Source organism: Triturus cristatus, chromosome 4_1 (assembly GCF_964204655.1).
Source record: "Triturus cristatus chromosome 4_1, aTriCri1.1, whole genome shotgun sequence".
NCBI lineage: Eukaryota > Metazoa > Chordata > Amphibia > Caudata > Salamandridae > Triturus > Triturus cristatus.
Window position 1 is genome coordinate 845,583,497 of NC_140585.1, and position 25,239 is coordinate 845,608,735.

At 48.9% G+C, this 25,239-nt stretch overlaps 1 protein-coding gene across 1 annotated transcript in view; it reads right to left on the reverse strand.

The window, feature by feature from the left end:
• ITIH2 (inter-alpha-trypsin inhibitor heavy chain 2) overlaps positions 1 to 25,239 on the reverse strand; it is a 242,179-nt gene that overhangs the window by 59,172 nt on the left and 157,768 nt on the right. The window contains exon 15 of the mRNA XM_085653538.1: positions 11,475 to 11,647. Within this exon, the coding sequence (XP_085509664.1) occupies positions 11,475 to 11,647 (173 nt within the window). The remainder of the gene's footprint in view (positions 1 to 11,474; positions 11,648 to 25,239) is intronic.

The window sequence follows — 25,239 nt, forward strand, 5'->3', positions numbered from 1 at the left end:
ATTTTTACTAAAATCTTTCAAATTGAATGCCGTCGGTTCTTCTGGTTGGATTTTTTTTATTTATTAAAAATTTACTATTTTCCTAAATCATTTGTGGGATCCTATTGTGGTGTGTTATCACTATGTTACTGTTTGAAGTATTCCACAAATACTTCAACATTGTATGTGAGTTAAGTCAGAGTGATCTATGCCAAGCTACCCAAATGTCGAGCACTGGTTAATTGAGGGCCTGCTTGTGACTTCGCCCTAAGCAGTGTGGTTGCTGCTTGAGAAGGGTTTCATCACCCTTGACCAGAACCCCAATTTCTTACACTAGTGTTCAGCAGTGAGGATTTGGACATTGGTTTGTGCAGTGCCATACAGTAATTTTGTGTTACACCACCACCGCACTTAACTAATTTAAGACCAATTTCAGTTTTTAAAATTCTCCTTCATTGGCTACTTTTGTGTTTTTTAAATCTACTCTCTTTGCAATCTGAATATCTGTGACCATACCTGCAGAATTCAAGCTGGCCAACTCGGACAGTTACGCTGTGGCTGAGCTTAAGCAAATCTGCTAGGGAAGGGGGCTCCCCACCTGGAAGGGTACTACGACGATGGAGCTGCAAAAGTCTCTGATGGCTTAGTGGGAGGTTCACCAGTCACTAAAAGCCACAGAGGAGCAGGATGATGAGGATGGTCTGGATGAGCAGAATCAGACCTGCACATCAGCTCTGGAATGCAGTCACCAGTGGAGAATGACCCCTCTCCTAAATTGTAACTCCATTCCAGAGCAGGAAGCAGTATATCCTCGAATGGCCTGTCCCCAGAGAAGCTGGCGGACAAGAAGGCAGAAAGGGAGTTTCAGCTGCAGATAGCTAAATTAAAATGGAAAATGAGCTAGCTTTGGAGAGTTTGATTCATGAAAGGAGCATTAGAAAGCTGGATCTACAGGCAAGACAAGTAGATTCCAGCAGTGTTGGTTTCTGAGGGAGACAAGAAGGTCTGTATATCAAAAGAACTGGAGCCAGTTATGTGGTTGGAGATGACATTGATACATGGTTTTCATCCAATGAGGTAACTCTGAAAGTGGACAAAATCCCAAAAGGAGCACTGAGGCTGGGATGTTTGGGGGTGGGGTGGGGGGAGTCTGTAGAAGTATATGCCTCCAGTGGCAAGGGACACTCTTCTGACCCTAGTAGTAGAGGACCAAACGAGGTACATACCGATGAAAGCCATTCTTCTAGCCAAATTTGGGCTGACCCTTAAAGTATTGCCAGGGTTTAAGGGACAGCCACAAACTCCCTAATCAGTCTTGGGTGGATTTCTTGGACTACCCTTATGAGGCCTTGAATGGCTGTTTGAGAGGAACAAAGGTAATGATTACATTAGGCGTAACAACTTGATTTAAAGGGAGCAGATGCTCAATACTTTTATTACAGAACTGTGCCGGCAAATAGTGGACAGTAAGCTGACTGACCCCAGGAATCTTGCTGAGGAAGCAAACCTCCAGGTCAGCACCAGAGTATCCAGAAATACATGGGGGGACTCCCAAATGGGTGGGCAGTGGTCCCACCAGAAGAAACGGGGGGAGAAAAACTTAACAGCAAGAAGTTCTCAAAAAGCCCCCAAAATAATTCCTATGGGACCAGTCTCAATCTGAACCAAATAAGTAGGGACTTATTGGCAAACAGACTAGGAGATGTTCACCCCAATGTACTGAGTTTCACAAATATGGGCACTCCAAGGACACACCAAATGTCCCAAGAGGGCACAGCCCCTCCACTAGTGGGCAGACACCTGGGTTGGCGAGTGCAGTGCTCAGGGAGAGGGTATTCCCAGTTAGGTTTGGGGAGCAGGCAGAGGTGCCCCTAGTTTTCCTGGGGAATAAGGATATGGTACCAAGAACCCATGTTCCTGCCAATAATTCGAAGTATAGAGAGTGGGCCCCCATCAACGGGCAATGGGTGGAGGCACTAAGGGATACCGGAGCCAGCATGACTTCTGTAAATTTCAACTGGTGTTCTCAAAGCAGGCCCTCCCTAACACATTCCACCATTTTATAGTCACTGACAATCGTGAGAGCCTTCTACTGGTGGCTCCGGCTTGTTTTGAGTAGGGGGTCTCAGGTTCTTTAAAATTACCTGCCAGCCCTGCCATGCCTGTAGATTGTTTTTTGTACAACGACCAGGAGCACACTATCTGGGGGAAGGTAGAATTCAGGTTACGCTTGGAGATGATGGGATCGATTGAGTGGGTCTGTAAGACTACATAGTTAATCCCTGCCTGGGAAGGAAGTCAAGGTGTCTAGAGCCTGGAACAACGGTGCAGACAGCTGCCGAGAAGATGATGGACAAGGGGTGTGGGAAACAAGACCCTGAAGATCCAGCTGTCTTGGCTCACAGGACACCTGAGGAGGGTGCCCTCAAGCAAGTAGGAGAGGACATTGCCACCCTTGGTGACTTGCTTGAGCTTGCTGGTTAGTAGGTTGAGGGTGGGCAAACCAGGGAGGAATGCTGAAAGGCATAGAAAGAGTGCCGTACTCTAGAGGACTTGAGACAGCAAGCTGAGGCCCAAGCATCATTGAATTTACCTGATCTATTGGGAGAACGACATCCTCTATAGGGAGCCTAATGCTCCTGGATCTGGGGCAGCCTGTGTGATGGTTGTTCCCCAGTGTTACAGGAACTTCCTACTGGATTTGGCTCATGACATATCCATGGCAGGACATTTGGGGCAAGCTGAGACCTTTGTAAGTCTTGTTGCTCACTTCTATTGGCCCTGGATGAAGACGGCCTCAGATGCATTCTGTAAGTCCTGCCCCACCTGCCAGGCCAGTGGGAAACCAGGGAAAAAGCTCAAAGCTGCCCTGACCCCATTACCTGTCATTGGCACTCCCTCTGAGACCATGTCACACGCTAACCAGAGGCCATCCCTCAGAGGTCGGTGACTGCACCTGTGGTGCCAGTGCCCTGATGGGGATTTTTACCCGTGTGGGGTTCCTTAAAGAGGTAGTGTCTTACAGAGGCACTAACGTCATGTCTGAAAGTTCTTCACACCATATCATCCTCAAACTAATGGTCTTGTGGAGAGATTCAACAAGACCTTGATGGGCATGGTAGTGGCCCTGCCTGTGCCCATAAACCATAAGTGGGTTGTCCTCCTACCTTTCCTTCTCATTGTCTACAGGGAGGTAGATGTAGTTGGCCCTCGCAACCAGATGCACCGCTTCTGGAAAAAGGCAAAAAGTAATCTTATCATTTCTAAATAGTGTCACTGTAATCCTAATCTAAAACCCTAATTTATGGCGAAGTTGCACTTTAGATTACAATTCTGAAATGCCACTTTCAGAAAGCAGGCTTTTCTTGCTTTAGCCACTTGGTGACTGCAGCCTGTCTTTGGTCACATAACTGGGTGTAATTGGCAGTTGGACTTTGTGTATTCCTCCTAGACAGTCACACACAGTGGGAGCTTAGGTGTGACTGGGTGAATTATTACTGGCAGGAGGAGAGGAATAGGCTTTGTCCTGTCACCACACAAGGGACTGCATATCCCTTGTAGGTAGTCTGGAGCCGGGGCTGGCAGGGCAGAGCATCTGGACACTTCAAAGGCTTGCCTCTGGAAGCTTCTTCTCACTTCAAAGGCACTACTGTATTTAAAGGAATGACCTTAGACACCGCCACTTCAGTACACTTTTGGGCCTGCAAATAATCTGCTAGGAAGAAGGAATGCTCTGCTGCCTAAGAACTACCACTCTTCTTGACTGCTACTCTGCCAGACTTCTGCTCTGCTGATCATCTGCCTGCTGCCCTCTTGCCTGGATGAGAAGGACTGGACCTGCATTTCTTGAACGCAGAGTGACACCAAGGGCTAGTTGGCTGACCTCCTGATCTGAAGCCTCAGGTACATAACAGGCTTCCAACCATCTTGCACCTGCCATCTGTGAGTCTACCCTGTCAAGTGGTGTCACCACAGTCTTGGATCCTTTAAAGTGGGCCTAAGGTGCTTGCGAGCAGAACCGACACATCTTCTCTGCTGAGCGATACATCCCTGAGCAGAACCGACACATTGCCGCTGCTGCATGGACTGGACCCACCACAGAAGACCTGCAGTGCAGCTCCTCGGAACCGATGTATTGCCAGCTGTGTGCCGCATCCCTGATGCTCGGACTTTGCATCGCAAGCCCCAGTCAACGGGATCCTTGACCTCGACACAACAGGACCTCGCACTGTAGCCTTGCCACATCTCGAAACCGATGTGCAGTGCTTCCTTGACCCATATCCATGCACCACTCAGCTACCAGGATTTCAGGTAATTTGTTCAGCTGGCATAATTGGGTCCCTAGAGCCAACGATCATGGTTAGCCTGAAGTCATGACTTTGTCCCAGTCCAGGGCAAACAAATATCCCCAATACTGCTTTGTGCTTTTTTGCACTATATTTCACTATTAACTTAACTCAATATCTCTGGCTCCACAAATTGGATTTTTATAGTTTGGTCTTGTTTTATTTATTATTATTTCTAAATCTGTTGTGGGCTCATTTTGTGCTGTGTTTTCACTGTGCTCTTTGAAGTGTTGCACAAATACTTTATGCATTGTCTCTTAGTTATGCCTGACTGCTCTGAGCCAAGCTACCAAGGGGGAGAGCACAGGTTAATTTGGGGTTTTCTCGTGCCTTGTTCTGTCAAGGATTGTGGTTCATGCTTGACCAGGGCTAACACCCCAGTCGACCAACAATTCAATTTCTTACAAGGATTGTAGAGTGTAATAATATATAGTGGAGTAGCGTACAGTGGAATAGCAGAAAGGGGAGTACTGTTCAGTGAAGTGTAGAAGAGTGGCCTGGCATAGAGTGGAATAGCAAAGAGTGGAGTGGTGTACAGTGGAGTGGAGTAGAGTGAAGTAGGGTACAGTGGGTGGGGTTCTTTGAAGTTGTGTAGCGCAGAGTCGAGGAAACTGTTACAAATTGGAGTGGTGTCTCATACAGTAGAGAGGAATGCTGTGTCGTACAGTGTTGAAAAACAGTCGTAGAGTGGAGTAGAGTGTTGTACAATAGAGTGTATGGGCATAGAGTTCAGTACAAATTTGCACAATGGCGTGTACGGGGATAGAGTGGAGTAGAGTCCATTATAGTGGCACTGAGTGTAGAAGAGTTTTGTAGAGTCGAGTTATATAAATTGGAAGAGGGTATATTGGTGTGGCGTAGAGCGGAGTGGAATAAATTGTAATAGTGTAGTAGCATACAGTAAAGTGGCGTAAAGTGAAATGGTGTAGAGTGGAGTGGGGTAAAGTAGAATGGTGACAGTGAAATAGGATAAAGTGGAGTAGCATCCAGTTGAGTGGCACACAGTGAAGGAATGTAGATTGTAGTGGTTTACACTGGTGTTGGTTACGGTGTAATAGTTTAGAGTGGAGTGGTGTAGAGTTGAGTAGCATAGAGTGGAGTCTCATACAGTGGAGAGGCATAGAGTGGAATGGCGTAGAATGGAAAAATGTATAATGGAGTGGCAACAGGGGGGTGGTATATGGATGCATTTGAAATTTAGCAGCAATGTAGATTATGGTGTGCAGAGAAACACAAAACAGCAAATTGTGCTGCCTTGTGTTTTTCTAGATTTACCAATCAATGCAGGGCCACACATGGTAGTCTTGCTTTCCTTTGGAAATCTGACTTAAGTTTTGCATTGGCTATGCAACAGCATGAGTGACGCAAGGGTGCTGCAATCCTGTACTACAGCTAAGCCTTAGTTATTGTTTTCGCTATCATGTACAGTGATAACTTTGCTGCATACTGTGAAACATGATAAATACTAGCCAGTAAATTATTGGGCAATGGCTGTTTTAGAGAATTAAAAGGTAGTCATATTGTTTTTACTACACTTTGGCTGAGTTCAGCGTTAGAGCATTAGATTTAGGTAAGTAGTAGGTTACTACCGATTACCACTTTATAAAAGTGGTAATAGCTAGGGAAACATATTTATATTTTTTATGTATGTTTGAATAAGTTTACGGCCATGTAACACAGTAGTTTCACAAACCTTTGTTACATTCTGCGACAGTATCGCTGCGACTGATATCACTAAGTTTAAATACCTGATAACTTAAAAAAATACTTATCCTACTTTACTGCAGGGCCCAAAAAAGCATTATTTCTGCCCTTTAATGTAAAATCCTGCCAAATTCGCACTATGTCAAATATAATAGTGTATGGAAAATGCTTTGGTGGAGAAACACGTTTTGGCAGCCCTTTTATCTTTACACCCCTTTAACGATTCACCACAAAAACTTACATCATCTTAAAATGTAGAAAATACTATAGCTCTGAAAAGTTTTGTGGTGAGTCGTCAAATGGGTGGAAAGTTATTGCGAGCTACTATCTGATGAATCCCTATCTTTGGGAACACTAACTATAACTACAGAGTGGCAATCAGATTTAATGTGATTTTTTCCCTTTTTTGTTATGCTTTTGTTTATTGGTTTACATAATCATGTGACCATAAATGTGTCTTTTTGTTGCTCATGCAGTAATTCTGAAACTTTACATATGTAGTCTAGTTTAATTTTTGGGCTTCCTTGCTACTTTTAGTAGGATTGTGCTATATACGAAGTCCAAAGTGAATGCAATCCAATCATTGTTGTTATAAAAATTAAGTGGCATATTTACAACAAAGTGACGGAGTGCAGCCTTAGCCTTCCTGGCTTATCGCCGCACTCCGCCACTTCAGAAACGCAGGGCTGCACCATATTTACAACAATATGGTGCAGCCCTGCATTTCTCCCTGGGCTAGTGCTAAACGTAGCAGCCTAGCACCAACGCAGGCACCCTTGCAGCATAGTGCAAGGGTGCCTGCATTTAGGGGAATCTTTAAATGACATTTTGTAACTTTTATGTGTGCTGCTTAATTCAGCACACATAGATGTTGCAAAATGTTGTATTTTGTTTTTGATTGTTTATGTGCAAGAAGGGTCACCTTCCTGCACATAAGCAATCAATGGCAATTTGCTGTTTCTATGTGTGCTGCACAACGCAGCACACATGGAAACAGCAAAAATGAGGAGAAATAAAAAATGTCTCCTCGTTTCGCCTGTTTAAGACCAGGTTTTCCCTGGTCTTAATTTTAGGGCTGCCTCCTATTTACGCCACATTTGTAAATAAGGGGCAGCGTCAAAATCAATGGGTGTTGTGGTGGAACGCTCACCGTAACACCCATTACCCTCCCAATCGTAAACTTGGAAATGAGTCAGAATGCTGCGCCACCCCAGTGGCGGTGTAGTGAGGTGCAACAAGGAGAAATCGTTTTCTTCCTCTTTCAATGAGTGCTGCTCTACAGCATGCATAGAAAGAGGAAATCGCCTCAAAAATCCTCCCACGACGCAGACATCCTTGCACCATGGTGCAAGACTGCCTGCGCCAGCGCATGGCAGCCAATCGTGCGCCACTGGAGAGGAGAGCATAGGGCTGCAACAGATTGTTGTAAATATGTTGCATCCCTGTGCTTTGAAAGTGACTCAGTGTGGCGCAGCCAAATGGCTTCCGGCAAGTCACTGTCATTGTAAATATGGCCCTAAGTATTGTGAGCATCCTTGAGATGTTAGCATGGCAATTTCTACCTAACATAGAAGACTGTGCATACTAGGTACTAGACTACGTACATGTTTTTATTTCTTTATTTTGTGTTTTATAGAGTGCGAACTTGACCCGTTAGGGTATCAGAGCACTTTACAGGAATCATAGCAATGCACAAAAAGGCTTGGAATCACAGGAATAAACAATTGATTAAGAGGGGGGGTGCTGGGTACATGGGAGGATAGAAGGGCACGTATGTATAGTATACAGTTGTCAAGACAGGCCCCCAGTGCATGTTACATGAGGATAGAGTTACAGGTATGTATATTGTACTATTACTAATACTCAAGACAAGGCCCCCGGCATCTTGGTGGGGTGACTGGGTAATCCGAGAGAGGCAATAGTCGGAAGTAGATCAGGGTCTCAAAGGTGTTTGAAGGCAGAAATTAAAGGAGGAATTTGCCCATAAGTAAGGTTTTGGCATCCTTTTTGAAGCAAGCAAAAGAAGGGATTCTTCTGATGGCGGGTGAGAGAGAGAGTTCCATATTCTTGGAGCGGCCCCAGTGAAGGCCCGATTGTAGATTTTTTCTTTTCAAAACCGTGCAGGCTGGAGCAATAGGTCTCTGGCTGACCAAGAGTTTCTGGTACCTCCGGAAACCACAAGTTTCTGTGCAAGATATGCGGGGGAGTTTGAGTATAAAGCCTTGTGTGTAATGCAGGCTAGTTTAAGCTGTATTCCTGCCTCAAGAGGAAGCCAGTTCAGAGCTTTCAGGTGTGTAGAAATGTGGTCTAATTTACTTGTGCCAGTAAGCAGTCTGGCTGCCGCGTTGAGGCAGGCTTTTAATGGTGCCAGGGAGATCTTGGGTAAACCCGAGAGGGTAGAGCAGCCATTTTCCAGTCTAAAGATGACTAGTGCTTCGACTGCCATTTTTAGGTCGGGAGCATCGAGCAAGAGTTTCAGTTTCCTTAGGTAACTCAGGTGGAATCCAGCTGCTTTGTCCATCGAGTTGATGTGATCCAACATGTTCAAGTTGCAGTCAAGGGTAATACCGAGGGATTTGGCCGAGTCCACAATGGTCGGTGGGCAATTTAAGGCTGCGATAGCCTTAATACATATTTGGATCTCCGGGTTGGTTTTTGGAAGGGAAATTAGGAGAAATTCGGTTTTCTTTGCATTGAGTTTGAGTTGATTAGAGGCGCGCCATTGGACAGTCAGTTTCAGGGTTTTGTTCAGGGAGAGGATTTAGATCTGAGTGTCATCAGCGTACATATGGTAGGAGATATTCGCAGTGCGCAGTATTTCGGTAAGCTCTTTAAGGTAAAGGTTGAAGAGGGTGGGGAACAGGGTTGATCCTTGGGGGACTCCAACCGTGACCGGAGAGGGAGCAGATAGGTTGCCGTTAATTAGGAATCTCTGTGATCGGTTTTGGAGGAAGGACCTGAACCATTCTAGCACAGAGCCATCCAAACCCATCCTGAGTTTGAGGCGTTCTAGTAAGTTTTCATGGTTGACCGTGTCGAAGGCCGAGGATAGGTCAAGGAGGATTAGGAGACAGGTTTTGCCTTGGTCAAGGGCTTGGAGGGCATCATCAACGATGTGGAGCATGGTGGTTTCAGTGTTGTGCCCAGGTCTGAACCCAGGTTGGAGGTCGCCGAGTAGGTGGAAGTTATTGATATGTTGACTTAGCTGCTGTTGTACACACTTCTCCAGCTAATAGGGGGATGTTGGAGATAGGCCTGAAGTTGTCAGGGGAAGCTGGATCCAGCGACGGCTTTTCCCAGATGGGGAGGACTTGCCCAGCTTTCAGAGAGCCGGGAATCGATCCCTGCCGGAGGGAGGCGTTAATTATTGCAGTCCAGCTAGGAATAATGGCTGGAGCTGCGGCAGCTAGGCAGTTGGAGGGGAGCGGTTCATTAAAATGATTGTTCGGGTTTAAAGTAGATAGGATTTTAGAGACGGAATCTTTGTCATAGAGTTTGAAGTCGGGCCAGTGAGCTTGATTTTTAGGTGAAACCTGTGGAGGCAGCCCGGAGGGTGAAGGACGGTCAGGTGCTTGTTTTGCTTCAGAAGATGGACTATCTGTAAGACTTTTACCACAGTATGAAGGCTGCAGGTAGTATGATCTTTAGCACCTTCTGACCTTGATTATTTTAAATGAATAGTTGATCTTAGGACAAGTTTTATATAGAGTGTACACTGCGCCTAGTAGACACTTTTTTATTACTCTATAGTGTATTTGTCAAGATAGATTCACTGTCTGCACACAGTCTGGTACAGACTAAAGTCTCTCCATAGAGTGAATAATGTTCACAGTATTAACTTCTCTACTTATATCAATTTCAATTCTCAAAGTAGATTATGTGACTGTCAGGGGTTTGAAACAGATAAAAGCTGTCCGTACTACGGCATTTGTTTTGGAAGAAAGGTTCAGTATTTTTAGGAACTTGGCTTTTCTGAACAGCTGTTTATAAATTGGACACTGTATCCAATGATGGTTTCCCATATATCTGTGGTTGATTGTTAATGTGAACTACGCCGCCCATGAATTGTATAGTTTAGGGTGAATGTGGTACACAACCCATACCTTCTACGGCTAAGGGAGTTGTTTTTGTGATGACATAGATCATGGCTCATATTCATTTTTTGTTCTTACATTTAGAGCTCTAAATATATACCTGTTTATAGAGCAATGTGTACAAAAAAAGCTTGGATGAGGTCATTAATGATGTCACAGAACATGTCATGAGTGATGTCATCAGTGAGGTCATAAGCAATGCATGGTGGGGGCAAGTTATAGTTGGTGCTGCTAACTATAACTGGGAAATTTCTATGCTTTTTTAAGTTCATAACTTTCTTTTTCACACTGACAAATTCACCTAACTATAACCTTACTTTAACCTTTGTTTTTTTAGTGATATATATATATATATATATATATATATATATATATATATATATATATATATATATATATTACCTACTGGCGGTCGCCAGTAGGTAGTTATAGTTAGGACCACGTTTCCATAGGAAATCCGCAACATTCTATTTTGAATAACTTTGGCGCCGGTCGACGAATCCTCGCGAATTCTTTAAAATAGGTGGGGCGCTACGCTCCGCTCCTACCCTGAAAGTCTCGGGGGGATTCGTAAAGCGGGGGCTGAGATAAAAGGGGGGTCCCAAAACACGTTTTTCCCATGCATTTTTCCATAGGACCTTTAGACACAGCTACAGCCCGAACGGCTGAACAGAATTACTAGAAATTGCGTTAAGTGGGCGCGCACGCCACGAATGGCGTAAAGTAACTTAGCATTTAAAAAACCGTACAAATTCACTGAAAAAACCATAGGTTTCACACACGTTATAGTTAGGAATTAGCATTTAAAAAACCTTGCAAATTCACAGAAAAAACCATAGGTTTCACACATGTTATAGTTAGCGGAAATTTTACTGATAAAAAACCAATGAAATTCCCCCGTTATAGTTAGTGCAGGCAACTATAACTCACGCGACCGCAATCTTCTGCTGATGACATATGTGTCTTTATGAAAAAAAAATATTTGTAATATATGTATAGCTAAAAATTTATGGAAGAAGACATGGGCAAATAAGTGTCTAAATACAGTATTAGCATCAGCAGAGGATTGCGGTCGCGTGAGTTATAGTTGCCTGAACTAACTATAACGGGGGAATTTCATTGGTTTTTTATCAGTAAAATTTCCGCTAACTATAACATGTGTGAAACCTATGGTTTTTTCAGTGAATATATATATATATATATATATATATGTAGATATAGAAGTCCGGACTGAGAGCAAGAAGAGGAAGAAGCAAGGGTAAGGTGAGAGAGTGAATAACATGAACAAAAAAACAATGGCAACATAAAAGAAAAGCATGCAGAGACATGGCTAATGATAGTGTACACTAACTTGGACAGCAGCCTCTTTTGGGATCTCGCGGAGAGTCGGCGAGCATTCTCTCGTCACCTTCGGGGTTTTCTATCAGCATTGCTGTGAGCGGCGTCACGAGGTGGTGATCAACAGACAGTTGCAGAATGGTTCGTGTGATGTTCCTTTTTAGGGCAGCAGATGGAGCTAGGTTTCTGTGATGAGAGTGGATCAAAATGCACCGTTGTTTTAGCTGCTCGGTATCATCATTTACCAGCAAACAATTACAAGTCTGGCTGTTACTTGTGAAAGTTGTGACAGGTCTGTCATTCATCCCTAACAGTGATAGACAGATGGAAATCTAGCAGGATCGTGATTTTTTAAAATTCAGATTATCAGCAGATCTTTGTTATCATCTGGCTAATGCATAAGTGATAGTCTCGTTACTATTCAGCTTCATAATTCCTTAGGCATGGCATTCTTCTATCGCCATGTGTTCACCATTTATACTACAGGAATACAAGCCAAAAGCATTGACATGTCAATGCTTGTTAATATCTCGGTGTCATGTTTTTACCCCATTATTAACTCTTTCCAAAACTAATTCAGTGTTTAGCCTTGTTTCTCAGGTTAATTATTGTGCCTGTGAGGAAGCAGCTCTACGTTCTGGTAGATATTTCTTTTGTCAGGAGTCTTCTAATATGCGCTGCTTCACAGTTTTGGACAGTCTTAGAGTTTTCAGCTATCACAATTGATCCTAAAATGCCAGAGCCAATTTTCACCCTCCCTACCATGCCTCATACTTATGAAGTGCTCTTTTAGTTCTGGCCTCGAGACAGCTTTTGCCGGCTATTTAGCTTTGCATAATCAAAATAATTAATAAATAAAAATACATATGTATATACGTTGAAAGGCTTTGGGCCAGCCTTTTTCATCCATTGATCTGTTTAAGTGTCATTCATATTTTGCTTCCACCGACCAAATCATGATCAGGGAACTATTCACCCCACTTCGGTCATTGACTACCTCACATTGTGAGTGATTGCATTTTGCCTTATAATGTGCACATCTGCCAAAAAAGAGGTGCAATTCAATGCCAGGTCTGATGGGCAATACTTTAATTTGCTGATGCTTTTTTAATTTTATTCTTTATACTTTTTTTATTTTTTAGCCATCCTTTTGTGTTTAAACTATGGGCTTAATTACGAGTTTGGCAGTCTTTGACCACCAGACTCGAGGTGGGGCAGCAGTGGCGGTCCCGCGGCTACCGTATTATGAGGCGGCCATTTAGATAACCACCCCTGTGCTGACTGTGTCATGGAATTGCTGTTCCCTGGTGGTGGCACAGCAGACAGGGGTATACAATATGCAAGGTGGGACCGCTACGGTCCACTGAGCATATTATGATTTGCCACCCGACAGCCTTTTCATGGCGGTGAGCCCGCCCAGGAAAAGGCTGGTGGTGGGGAAATAAAGGGGGTGTTGCAGGGCCCGCATGACCCCGCCACCATGGGGATGCATTCAAGGGAGAACAACATGTGCCCCCTGTTTTGTATGCACCCCAAGTTCCAGCACAACGTGGACTTCACAGTCCATGCCGTGCTGGAACTGCTTTTGCGCTCCCATTGCTGGGCCCATTTTCAGGGGACCGCCGTGGAAAAGGAAACAGAAAAGCCTGCAAGACACGAGTAGAGCTTGTAATCTGGCGGGCGGGCCATGCTTGGCTTTGGTGGTGATGTACATGTGCAAAGCCAGCGCAGCACCGCCAAAGCCGTAATTAGGCCATATATATTTAAGCTACAGTTAAACAAAGCAACAGTATGTTTTTCTTGCACCAATAAGGATCATATTTTACTGCTATTTGCACTAAAAATAAAAAAGGTTTCTACGTCTGTTCTTAGTACACCTGCTAGCTAGATAGCACCCATATTGTTAACTTAAAAGTATATACAATTGTTAAAATTTCTTTAATATAATGTTTGTATTGTAAGCATATGGCCACCATGTTTAGATGGTGGTGTGCTTTCTTTTTTTATTGCCTTAATTTTTGTGCTCTGTGTTTACAATATTTCTTCTTTACAAATTAACCATAGTGGCAAACTTGCCATGGCTGAGTCTTTCCCAGTGCTTATTTAGGATTGGTGTAAATAGATTCATATATATATTTCAGACATTAGCCTACAGAAAAGTGGGTTCTAGCCCAATTTAATGCATCATTTGTGAATTGATGTATGATGATGTTTAAATGAGTGGAAATAAAAATCTATTTGTCGAACTTTGTCAAAAGAGAACCTATCTTTTTAAGTTTCACAAAGATTTTAAGTGACCATCTACTTTTTGAAAATTTTTAGTAGATAGGATTCCTAGGGAGAAACATCATGATTTCAATACTTTGATGAAAGTCCAATTAGAGGCAAAAAACACTCACGTTAGTGAGCACAACATTACTTTTCTGCCTCTAGAGGCAAACATTGCCTATAAGTCCACCACCAGTGACAAAAAGAACATAAAAACAATTCAATGAGGAATGGAGAAGCCATGGTCAAGTTCAGCACAGGTAAACAACCCCCGCCCCCTCCCCCCACAAACACCCCAATTGCCAGGATGACCAGCCAGAGTCCCAGGGGAAGAGGAAATGCTGATTCAGGGATCCATATATGTAAAGAGGCGCATCGTTGGGGAAAACCAGTAAGGCATCACTTTTCATAGCGTTTCCCTTGCGACACCGAACTAGCCAAAGTCTTGAAGAGTGGATAGTACCCAGAAAGCTCGTATGGCCTTGCAGGCCCTGCCTCTGAGACCCAGAATGGGAAGCGGACGTGCTGTGGAGTTGCTGCGGCCTGATGGTGGCGGTGGACCGCATCAGGACCAAGCCTTTGGGCAGTGGCAAAAACATTGAGGCATCGACAATTACCCTTACCTGGTGATGAAGTTTGGCAGGTCGCATGGAGACACATTGCTAACCTGTGTGAAAAGACCGCCTGGAGCCCCTTGGAGCTTTGATCGTTTTCATGCTTAGTTTGGCTTTGTCTTTCCAGTACTTTTGTACAGTTCCTTTCCCCTGTCCTTTTCCTTGTTGATGCTGCGATCCCCCCCAGCCTCACATCACCCTTTCCTGTATTTCCCACCTCCCAGCTGTCCAGCCCCACCACAGCACTAAATAATGGCAGCCGCTGTGCAGCCATGCGCAATGGGTGTGCTATTGGTGCGCCAAAGGCAAGCACGTCTGCGCTGTCCACGCATAGACCGCGTCCAGTGCAAGGGAGCCTGCCTCCCAAACACTCCACCGCTATGACACCAGCACCCTCCTCGCCCACAACCCTGGACGCCACTGTGCCTGCCATCTAGCATCACCGAAGGATACCCTTGCACCCTTCGCCAGCCGAAACTGAAAAAAATCCTTCTGCCACATCAACACACCAGCACCTCTCGTCAACTGCATCCTCCTCAACATGTGGTCACTCCACAAACACTCCACAGAAATCTGAGACCTCCTCGACGCCAACTCTTCAGACATCGCCTTCTTCACATACACCTGGACCAGCTCTTCTCTGAACCAGACATCACCATCTCCAACGGCTCCAACATTACCTGCAAGGATCACCCCGACTGCCCAGAAGGAGGCATTGCCATCGTCTACAAAAGCAAACTCCGACTGAGCACGCACCCTAATGACCCAACCGGGACCATGGAACACCTCCAGTTCCAGATCCGGATCAAGTCAAACACCACCCTCAGCAGGCACCCTCATCTACAGGCCCCCCCATTCACCAATGCCATCATAGATCTCATTGTATCCCAGGCTCTCCCACCCACTGGCCACATCCTACTAGGTGACCTCAACTTCCAACTGGACAACCCTAGTGACCAGAACACCCCCACTCTCCTGGAGAACCTCGTAAACATCAGACTCAAGGATCTAGTCACCGCACCAACCCACATAGCCAGACACACGCTTGACCCAGTCTTCTCTGGCAGCGGGAACATTCAACTACATCCACATCACCAAACTCTCCTGGACCAACCATCAATGTATACATCACACCTTCACCATGCCCACTTTACCCCCCTGCCATCATTGCCCCCTCCCCGTCGCAGCTGAATCAAGGCCACAGAAGAACTTCTTGTCAACTACCTCAGCACCACCACTCCGGCAACGCTTACAGACACCAACACCGCAGCGCACAACCTCCACCGATGGATCTCTAACTGCGCCGACAGCCTGGCAACCCTCCAGGAGAAACAAGAAGAACAACACTCCAAGAAGGCCAACTGGTTCCCTCCTGCCCTCCACTAGTCCAGACACACCTGCAGACGTCTAGGCAAGAGATGGAGCTACAACATCAATCAACTTCCCAAGCACAGTCACCCTAGTACCATGGCACAAGAGTGCCTGGGTTGGTGCATAGCAGCCATTGTAGCGCCATCATAGGGGAAAAAGACAGGGGGGTTTATTTCTGAGCCCCTTACCACCGGTGCTTTATTTTCTTGATGTACTTGCAGCATGAATCTTGCACCACATTGTGCAGTATTTTCAAAGTGGCGCATCTAGGCATATGCATGACCTAGTGAAGCCCTGTGCTACATTATTCGTGCGTCAGGTATGATATATGCAGGGTAGGCATTCCCACGCAACAAAGCCTCATAGGAGTGGCGCTGTGAAGTCTCTCAGATTTCACTGCAACAATTCTAGGACACCACTGCATCAAAACCATAAGCATGCCTCATGGCAGTCGTAAGGGTGACGCAGTACCATAGGGATAGGCTGGCCCCATGCATTGCTGGAGTTGCGTCATGCTTGCGACACAACTGCAGCAATGTGTGACTTTAGCGCTGATGTATAAATCAGGATTCCAGATGTATCTGTCATTGATTGCGACACAGAGCGCAGGACATTGAATCCATGGTGTTACAAGGGGGGCACAGTGAAAAATGTCTCACCACTGTTCTATCACAGTGATGCAACACTTTTTCATGAATGGGGCCCAGGAATGCACTCTATCTTATTGATGGGGGTATACCAGACCTTTTTGTTTTAGTGGAGGGCAGTGCAGCAATATTCCTTGCAGTGCTATCCAGCACCCAAACATCTTATATGTCGACCCAAGTGTTCGCACCAATCAATTTTAAGACCAACTATTTTCTGGTCTTAAAAAAACTGCCTCTAACTGGACTTAGTGGCAGTTTTGGGAGGTTATCGACGTAAGGGAATTTCATTGTAATTATCGCAAACTGCATCTCATTTTCGTTAAGTCCCGCTAATAGTGGCGATTCTGAAAATTCCCAATTCCGCTAAACAAGTGCCGCTAACCATAGTTGGTGGCAACTTGTAAATACGAGATTTTTAAAAAGCTGGCGTAACGTCAAAAAATTTACGCTACGGCAGCGTTAAGTTCTTGTAAATATGCCCCTTGGTTTCTAAGCCCCCTAGCCACATCAGGTCCCTGAAGGTTGACAAGCTCATAATGAAGGGCTGATGGGGAGTCCTAGGGCCAGAAGTACGACCTGCCAAATAGCGCCTCGCAAATTGCGTTGCATTTGCGAATCACAATTTGCAATGTGCTATTTGGCATCTACAACAGTGTGTTTACCACTGTTTGCGAATCCCAATGGGGTCGCAAATTGCGAGGCTCATGAATATTAATGAGCCTCTCGCAATTTGCAAGCCCATTGGGAATGACAGGCCGTTCCAGGGATGATGGCCTGCTGGGCTCAGCAGACCACCATGTCTGGGACTGCTTTTAAATAAAGCAGCTACTTTTTTTTAAATGCAGCCCCTTTTCCTTAAAGGAAAATGGGACGTATTTAAAAAAGAAAATGAAACGTTTTCGTTAAATTTTTTAAGGGCAGGCAGTGGTCCTTGGCATCTTGTATAATGCTTCTGGCAACAGTAACAGCATCTGTAATGCATGCTTGTTTGAATACTTCATTGAGTCACTCTCCTTTGTGGCTCAGCTGATCTACTTCCTAGCAAGCTCACTCACCCCTGGAAATCTGACAGGCTGATTCTGATAACGAAGCAGGTCCCGCTTTTCATTGGGGGGGAAACAGGAATCATGCTTGCTTCGCATATGTAAGTCCTTATCAAATCCACTACAGTGCTCAAGCGAACCAAACTCATAGCCTTAAGGGCAATTACCTATACAGTCCATAGAAGTCCTTCTCTAGGATCAATAATAGAGTGAGCTTTATTTTCATTTTAAAAGTTTCCTGGTTTAATTTGGAGAGAGCTGACTTGGCTGTAAAATATTATTCTATCCTTATTATTTTAGCGTATATGTGCTCAGCCTGTGCTGAAGTGCAAAGCGGTTACATCTGTGCACTGCCCTCTCACGATAAGTCACTACATCTTCTCACAGACAGCCCTCTAGCATTGCTAGCTATAAGTTGTTTGCCACACATAAAAAGTCTTCCTGTGACTACTTTGATGTTAGACAATGAGGGTAAATAGGCTCACTCTGGGATACACTAAAAGAGTGACAGTCCAAAACTCTCAGAGACTGCCACCAGCCAGGTAACAAGGCAGTCTTTCTATAATTGCATAATGTTTCAGACTGTCATCCTTAAAATGGGCAAGAGCAACTAAAACACAGTTAAAAATGTGGGGCCTATTCACAGATGTATTTTTGGCTGTAGACTCAATTATACTGCAGAAAATACATTATTTAGACCTGCATAAATGCATAAAGGGATTCTTGGCAGGCACTACTGCAGATTACTCTGCCGAGAGTACAGAGAAATGTGCAGCAGTAAATCCCACTCGAAGGCTCGGTAGTGGGCTTTCCAAAGCATAGTTTTCCTTGGGGGGGGTGGAAATGTTGGCAAACATGTATGCATATATCCATGCCTAAACTTGGACCCAACCACTTTCCACCCAAGAAATGGTTGGAGGTTTACTCCAGCCAAGGTATGGAGTAACTCCCTTTCTAGGATGGCAAGGGGAACAGATCACCCAAAATTTACAGGTGGTATTGGGTATGGTGGGCACAGGCAGGACAAATGAGAGATGGTTGTCCCGTCCTTAATACACAGTGGCAACTGACACTCTGACCCAGTGGTGCCGTAGTGGATAAACTGCTAGAACAGAAGAGGCTTCACCGAAAGTAACACAGAGGGTCCCCCAGCTCCACCACACCCTAAATGAGGGCCTCGAGTCTTTTTAGGTTTAAATCTTTTTATTAATCTTAACCAGGTATCACAGACGACATCAGTAACTTCCGCCTACAACCCTGCGGGCCGGCACGTTACTCCCCAGAAAGGCCAGCCTGTCTCAGAGCCCAGGGGCTCGCGTTATGAAGACAATACTATTACTATTACTATACACAGCATGCCGCCTACAACCCCACAGGGCCGGCCGCAATTTAACCTCAAGCAGAAACCAAAAGTCCCCTTCCCCCCAACGGACTAGCGCTGTAAGACTGTCCTCCAAGTTGAGCTCCGTGTGTAGCCCCCCCTAAAGCACAAGCTGTCGTAAGAAACATCAGGGAGGTCGCCATCCCTCGAGAATCAGAGGCCCTTCCCGTGTCGTAGGAACCGCCTTCCAGTCCTGTCCGAGAGGGCTGCCATCCGCTCCGATACCTAGTAAGTAACCCAAATTTCTACCCCCAACAACCCCCCCTAACCCTCCCCCCCGCCCTTCCCAACTCCCGATGCCCCCCCAACCCCACCCCCCCTCCCCCTCCCGGTCCAGCGCGTGCCTCCGGTGAATCCGTCTCGACCCCAAGGTCCATACTCCGATACTTCCTATCAGGCACCTCAAGAGGCCTCCTCCTCCCGCGCGGTAAGCCGCAGGAGTCGCAGGTATCTCAGGCAGGTCAATTCTCTAAATTCTGTGACCAGTAGAGACCGAAACGGCTGCCAAAGGTCATTAAACTGCTCCGCGTCACCCGCCACCGCTAGCGACATTTTCTCCATCCCTAGCACATGCCACAATCTGTGTAACCAGCCCGTGACTGTGGGTATCGTGGGCGAACGCCAATGTACCAGGATCGTATGAACCACCGACCTCAAGGCTATTGCAATCTGTCTGCCTCTGCGGGTTTTTAAGGGATATGTCAACCCATTTGGAAGGCCGAACAGGGTATAAGCCGGGAAGCGCGGTATTTCGGTGTCAAAGTGGGAATCCACATTGTCTATCACCTCCCTCCAGTAGGCGGCTAGTAGGGGGCAATCCCATAGTGCGTGCGTCAGCGTTCCTATCTGCCCGCAGCCCCTCCAGCAAGTGGCCCCTTTACTATGGTCCATTTCGTGCATGCGTTCCGGAGTATAGTACCAATACGTGGAGACTTTAGTGAAGGTCTCAGTGAGGCCGGCATGATAGGCCGAGTGTCTGGCCCTGTAAGCGACCTGCTCCCATTCGGCATGACTCAGGGACCTTCCCAGCTCTCGTTCCCAGCGCTCCCGTCCCGGGTTATATAAGTGTGAAGCGGGCGTCTGGAGAAACCTGTACAGGTCACTGATAAGCTTTGTGTCGGACGAGCGTGTCAGGAGCCAGCACTCATAAGGGAGGAGCCGCCTGTCAGCTGCCTCCCGCACCCGAGGGTGCAGCGCCCAGTGGCGCACCTGCAGGTATCGCAACCTTTCAGATTCCGGGAACGCATACTCCTGTTTGAAGTTCGTGAATGGAAGGACCCCCTCTGGGCCGTACAAGTGGCACAAAGCCCGGCATCCAGCCGGCCGCCAGTGCTCAAACACGCCTCTCTCCAGACCTGGAGTGAAGTCCGGGTTATCCACTATGGGTGTCAGCAGAGAGGGGAATGATGTCAAGCCGTGCACAAGATTTGTGGCATCCCAGACCCATAGGGTTACTCTAGTGATAAAGGAAGCGTAAAGATTAGCGGGACGGTGAGCTCTGCGCAGGAAGGGTATGTCCTGCAGAGGTCGCCCCGCCACCGCCTGATCCTGGAAGAGCCAGTGTTTGTCCGACTCCCAGCGGCTCCATTCCACGAGATAACGTAGCTGTGACGCGTAAAAGTATTTGCGGAGATCCGGGATCCCGAGACCTCCGGCGACAACATCGAGAGCGCCCGTCGCATCCTAAGTTTCCTGCCCTGCCAGATAAAACGCCCCAGGTCGGAATGCATCTTCCGAAGCCACTCCGCCAGCGGCTGCAGTGGAAGCGCCCGGAACAAGTACAATATCTGAGGCAGGATAGTCATTTTAATTGCCGCCACTCTCCCCAGCAATGAGAGGTTGTTACGGTCCCATCGGGCTAATTCTCCTCGGACCTTCGTGCCCAAGGCGGTATAATTCGCCATTACCATTGCAGATAGGGTAGGAGCCAACTGGATCCCCAAATAGGACACCGAGTCCGCAGATCACAGTATCGGAACCCTTTGCCGTAGTAAGGCTTTAGTCCCCGGTGCTAAGGAAAGATCCAAAGCCACTGACTTCCCCATATTCATCCTGAATCCCGACACCGTCGCAAACGAGGTGAGTTCCGCTATACAGGCCGGCAAGGCAGAGAGCGGATCGTCCAATGAGAAGATCACATCATCCGCATATAGGCTTACGGCGTGACTGAAGCCTCCAAACTTCACCCCTCTCACCGCCGGGTTATCCCGCACCCGCTGCGCAAAGGGCTCCATATATATGGCGAAAAGTAAAGGCGAAAGCGGGCATCCCTGTCTCGTGCCCCTTTCGATGTCTAAACTCTGGGAGCAGTACCCATTCACTCTCACCACTGCGGTCGGGGATCGGTAGCAATTGAAGATCATGCCGCGGAATTTCTCCCCTATCCCTACCTTTGTTAAGACCTGCTCCAAGTACGGCCAGTGGACCCTGTCAAACGCCTTCTCGGCGTCGACTGACAGCAACATTCTCTCCCCGGGGATCCGCGACGCTTTTTCTATGAGGTGTGTGATTCTTTTGGTGTTGTCCACTGTCTGCCGCCCCGGCACGAAACCCGCCTGATCCGGATCTTTTAGCCCCGGGAGGAGCGGGGCCAAGCGGCTCGCCAAAATCCCGGTATAGAGCTTGAGGTCGATGTTTAAGAGCGATATAGGCCTGTAAGAGCTGCACTGTGTCCGGTCCTTCCCCGGTTTGGGGATGACCACTAATGACGCCCGCAGCAGGTCCGGCGGTATGGCTCCCTGCGTCGCAAAAGAGTTGAATAACCGCGTAAGGATCGGCGCGAGCGACGAGCAATACGTCTTATAGAAGAGGGGGGTATACCCGTCCGGACCTGGGGATTTCCCGTGCTTAAGCTTGGCTATAGCGGAGATAACTTCCTCGATCCGGATCTCTTTATCCAGAGCTTCCGCTTGTGTAGGTGTCAGGGACAGCAGAGAGACCGACTCTAAGTATGCTGCTGTGGCGGGCGCGTCCGGGGAGTCCCCCGCGTACAAGTCAGCATAATACCTACGAAAGAGCTCCGCGATATGGGCGTCCTCTGTGGCCATCGGCCCTGTGGTGTCAGTGATCGCTTTCACCGTCTATGTCTGCCACGCTATTCTCAACTTGCTCGCCAATAGCCAACTGCATTTGTCCCCCCCTGTGTAATAGGCGTGCCGGAGGCGTAGTGCCGTGTACTCCGCCCGGTCCATGTCTAGAGCCGTCAGGAGCTTCCCCACGAGCTGCCGCCAGACGCGCGGAGCGCCTGTCCGTCTGTGTACGTGTTCCAGTTCACGAACCCGCTGCGTGAGCTCCTCCCGTTTCTGGCGCCGGTTTGCGTTATCCGCAGAGGAGATCGCAATGAACTCCCCCCAGAGCACCGCCTTCAGTGCCGCCCATTGTGTCGCTCGAGATGTGTCCGAGGTCTCGTTGTGGGTCAAGTAGTCCAGAATCGTCAGCGTTACCTGCTGGACTACCTCCCGTCTGTGTAGTAATGCGTCCCGTAGACGCCAGACACGGGGGGGGTTGAGAAATCGGCGGCAGGCAGAAGGTAGCCGTCACCGGGGCGTGATCTGACATGGAGACCACCCCAATGTCTGCCGCCGTGGCCAGTGCGCAGACCGGCCCAGTGACCAGAAAGTGATCTAGCCGCGCATAGGTCTTATGTGCGTGCGAATAGTAGGAATAGTCCCTTTCCGCCGGGTGTAGGTGACGCCAGAGGTCCTCGAGGTCCATAGCCGCCAGCTGGGCCCTGCACCCCGCTGAGAACTCTCCAGTCTGCGGCGAGCGGGGGCAGACCTGTCGAGGGCAGCGTCAAAGACCATGCTAAAGTCTCCTCCTATAATAATGTGTCTATTCGGTGTGGCTGTGACCGCGCCCAGCGCCGAACTGAGGAAGCGTTCTTGATGCTCGTTCGGGCTATAAAGGGACCCGAATGTGAAGGAGAGGCCGGCCACGCTGAATCTGTACGCCGGAAGCCTGCCTTTTTGTTCCGCCTGTTTGTGGAGCACTTCTCCCCGAAAGTGCCGGGTAACCAGTATCGCCACCCCCGCTGTTTTAGTGTTACTGGACGAGAAGAACTGGGTGGGGAAGGCTGAGGAGCGCAGCCTGGCACAGTCACGGGGTAGGAGATGAGTCTCCTGTAGAAGACAAATATCAGCCCGGGTACCTTCTAAGAGGGATAGGATGGCTCGCCGTTTAATCGGGTTGTTGAGGCCCCTGACATTCAGCGTGACAATTTTAAGTGCCGTGGGCGTCATTGGCAGTGGCAAGTATGACAGCAGGGCCCCCACAAGGGCCCACGGACCGGAGTATGTGCGCCGCTGCCGTGTTACCAGGCACACGCTGGACTCCCCCCCCACCTCCCCTGCATCCCCCCTCCCTCAACCCTCTCCCTTAGTCTCCCCCCTCCCCCTCCCCTCCCGAATTCCTGCAGAAAACACCCCAACCACCCCGCCACCCGCCCCTCGGCAATGTGCCAACACCTCCCGAGCCCCCTCGGGCAATGCCCCCCTCCCACTCCCCTCAATCTGAGTCAACATTGTCCAAGTCCCGTTCCCAAGGGGCAAGTCTTTGGTGAAGTACTCCAGTGGACGTCCAGCCACCGAACCCCCCTCCCCCCACCTCAATCTGGCCCCCAAACCTGCTTAGTGTCAAAGGCTGTGATGATCTCCCCCCGGAACAGACTTACGTGGTCGGCGCCGTGTCACTTAGTCCAGTGTTCTCCGCCACCTCAAGTACTGCCTCCGCCATGCTAGCTCTGATGGTGGGTGAGTCTGGTCTCGAAGGTCGTGCCGGGTGGTGCCGCCCCGACACCCGCTGCCATCCGTCACTGCCAGCGCGCCCCCGCCTCCGTGGAGCCGCGTCCACCTCCTGCGCCGATATGCCCAAGACCCCGCATGTCTCCTGCAGGGAGCGTAGCTGATGCATAGTGCCATTCCATCGGAATATGAGCCTGATCGGGTGTCCCCATGCGTATGGTATTTCGTGCGACCACAGGAAGTCGGTGGCGATTTTGAACGCTTTCCATTTCTGTAGCGTGATGGCAGACAGATCCTGGTACAAGGCGACCGGGTGGCCCCGGAAAGTGAGGGGCTGCTTCTTACGAGCCTCCGCCAGGATGCACGTTCTCCCAAGCTATCCACTTCCCTCTGGACTTCCCGCACCTCGCTGGCCACCTCCTTCTTCAGGGCTTGGAAATCCTCCCGTAGGGAGCCGAAGAGGGATTCCATGAAGGATCTGGTGATCGGAGGCTCCCCGTTATCAGCGACCGGCGCCCCTCCGGAGGGGCCGGGCGATTGCTGCCCCCGTTCCACTCTTTGCTGGTTCCTGCCCAGTAGCTCAGGGAGAGTGCGTTCCCCCTTCCGTCTTCCCTTGCTGCCCGCCATGTGCTCTGGGACTCAGTACAGATCGGCTCTTCAGTGCCACATACGTCCCACTAGGGCTCCTGTCCCGCTTTGGCGCCCTCGGGGCCCCGGCTGTCCTCCTCCGCGTCCTCTCTCTGCGGTGCCCCCCGCCTCTGCTCACGCACTCCGATGGTCTGCAGGTATGTCCCTCCGGGACCCTTCTGCTCACTTCTGTACTCGCGGCGCAGCCGCCGCCGCCGGGGGCCGCGAACCCCTCCTCCGCCGGACACCCGCCGCACCCGGTCCGTCCACAGCTAGCGCTTCATGCTCAAGCTCCTCTGTGGGGAGCGTACAGGTCGGACTCCGGCCCTCACAGCCCCGGCCCCCGTGGTCGTGAATCGGGTCTCTCCATGCACCCCCCTCAGCCAGCAGAGCCCATCCTACCTCCAAACTGGCTCCGAGGGCGGCGGGGGGCGGGGAAAACCAGGGGGGGGCCCTCGTAGTCGCCCCCCTTGCGATCCAGCAGCTTCACCCCACCGAAACTGTCCGCAGGCCGCCGCGCCGGTGTGCGCACGTGTCCCTACCAGCACCGGGACCCTTCAGCTGTGCCGTCCTCCGGCCAGCCAGCTCACACGCGCCACACAGGCCTCCGTCCGCCTCGTGTCCTCTGGGCCGGAGGGCCTGCACTCCACACCCGGGGCCGCGTCCTGCCCCACGCTGCTTCCTGCTCCGACGCCGTAGTCGGCTCTCCAGGCCAGAAATCGCTCCGCAGGTCTCCGCAGGGGCTGCAGGGGTGTCTCCGATCTTGCGCTGTCTCCGTTTTTCTGCCGCTGGGGGCGGGGTCACACCCCCCCGCTCCGCTCACCACCACCGCAGTCCTGCGTCCCAGCTTGCGCCGATCAAGGCCGTTTCCGGACCCCAAGCTGGTGTTTGGACCGTCCCTTCGTGCCTCGGCCCGTCACCTCCTCAGAGCCGGGTGCTTTCCTAGGCGGGCCTCCGGGCTCGCAGCCAGCCGCGCCTGTCTGATGCTCCGCCCCCTCTCGGCCGGGATCTCCAGACTGTTCCGGCGAGCGCCGCAGGCGTCTCTCAGGCTCTCCGGGCTACCGGGCAGCCCCCACCAGCACGCCAGA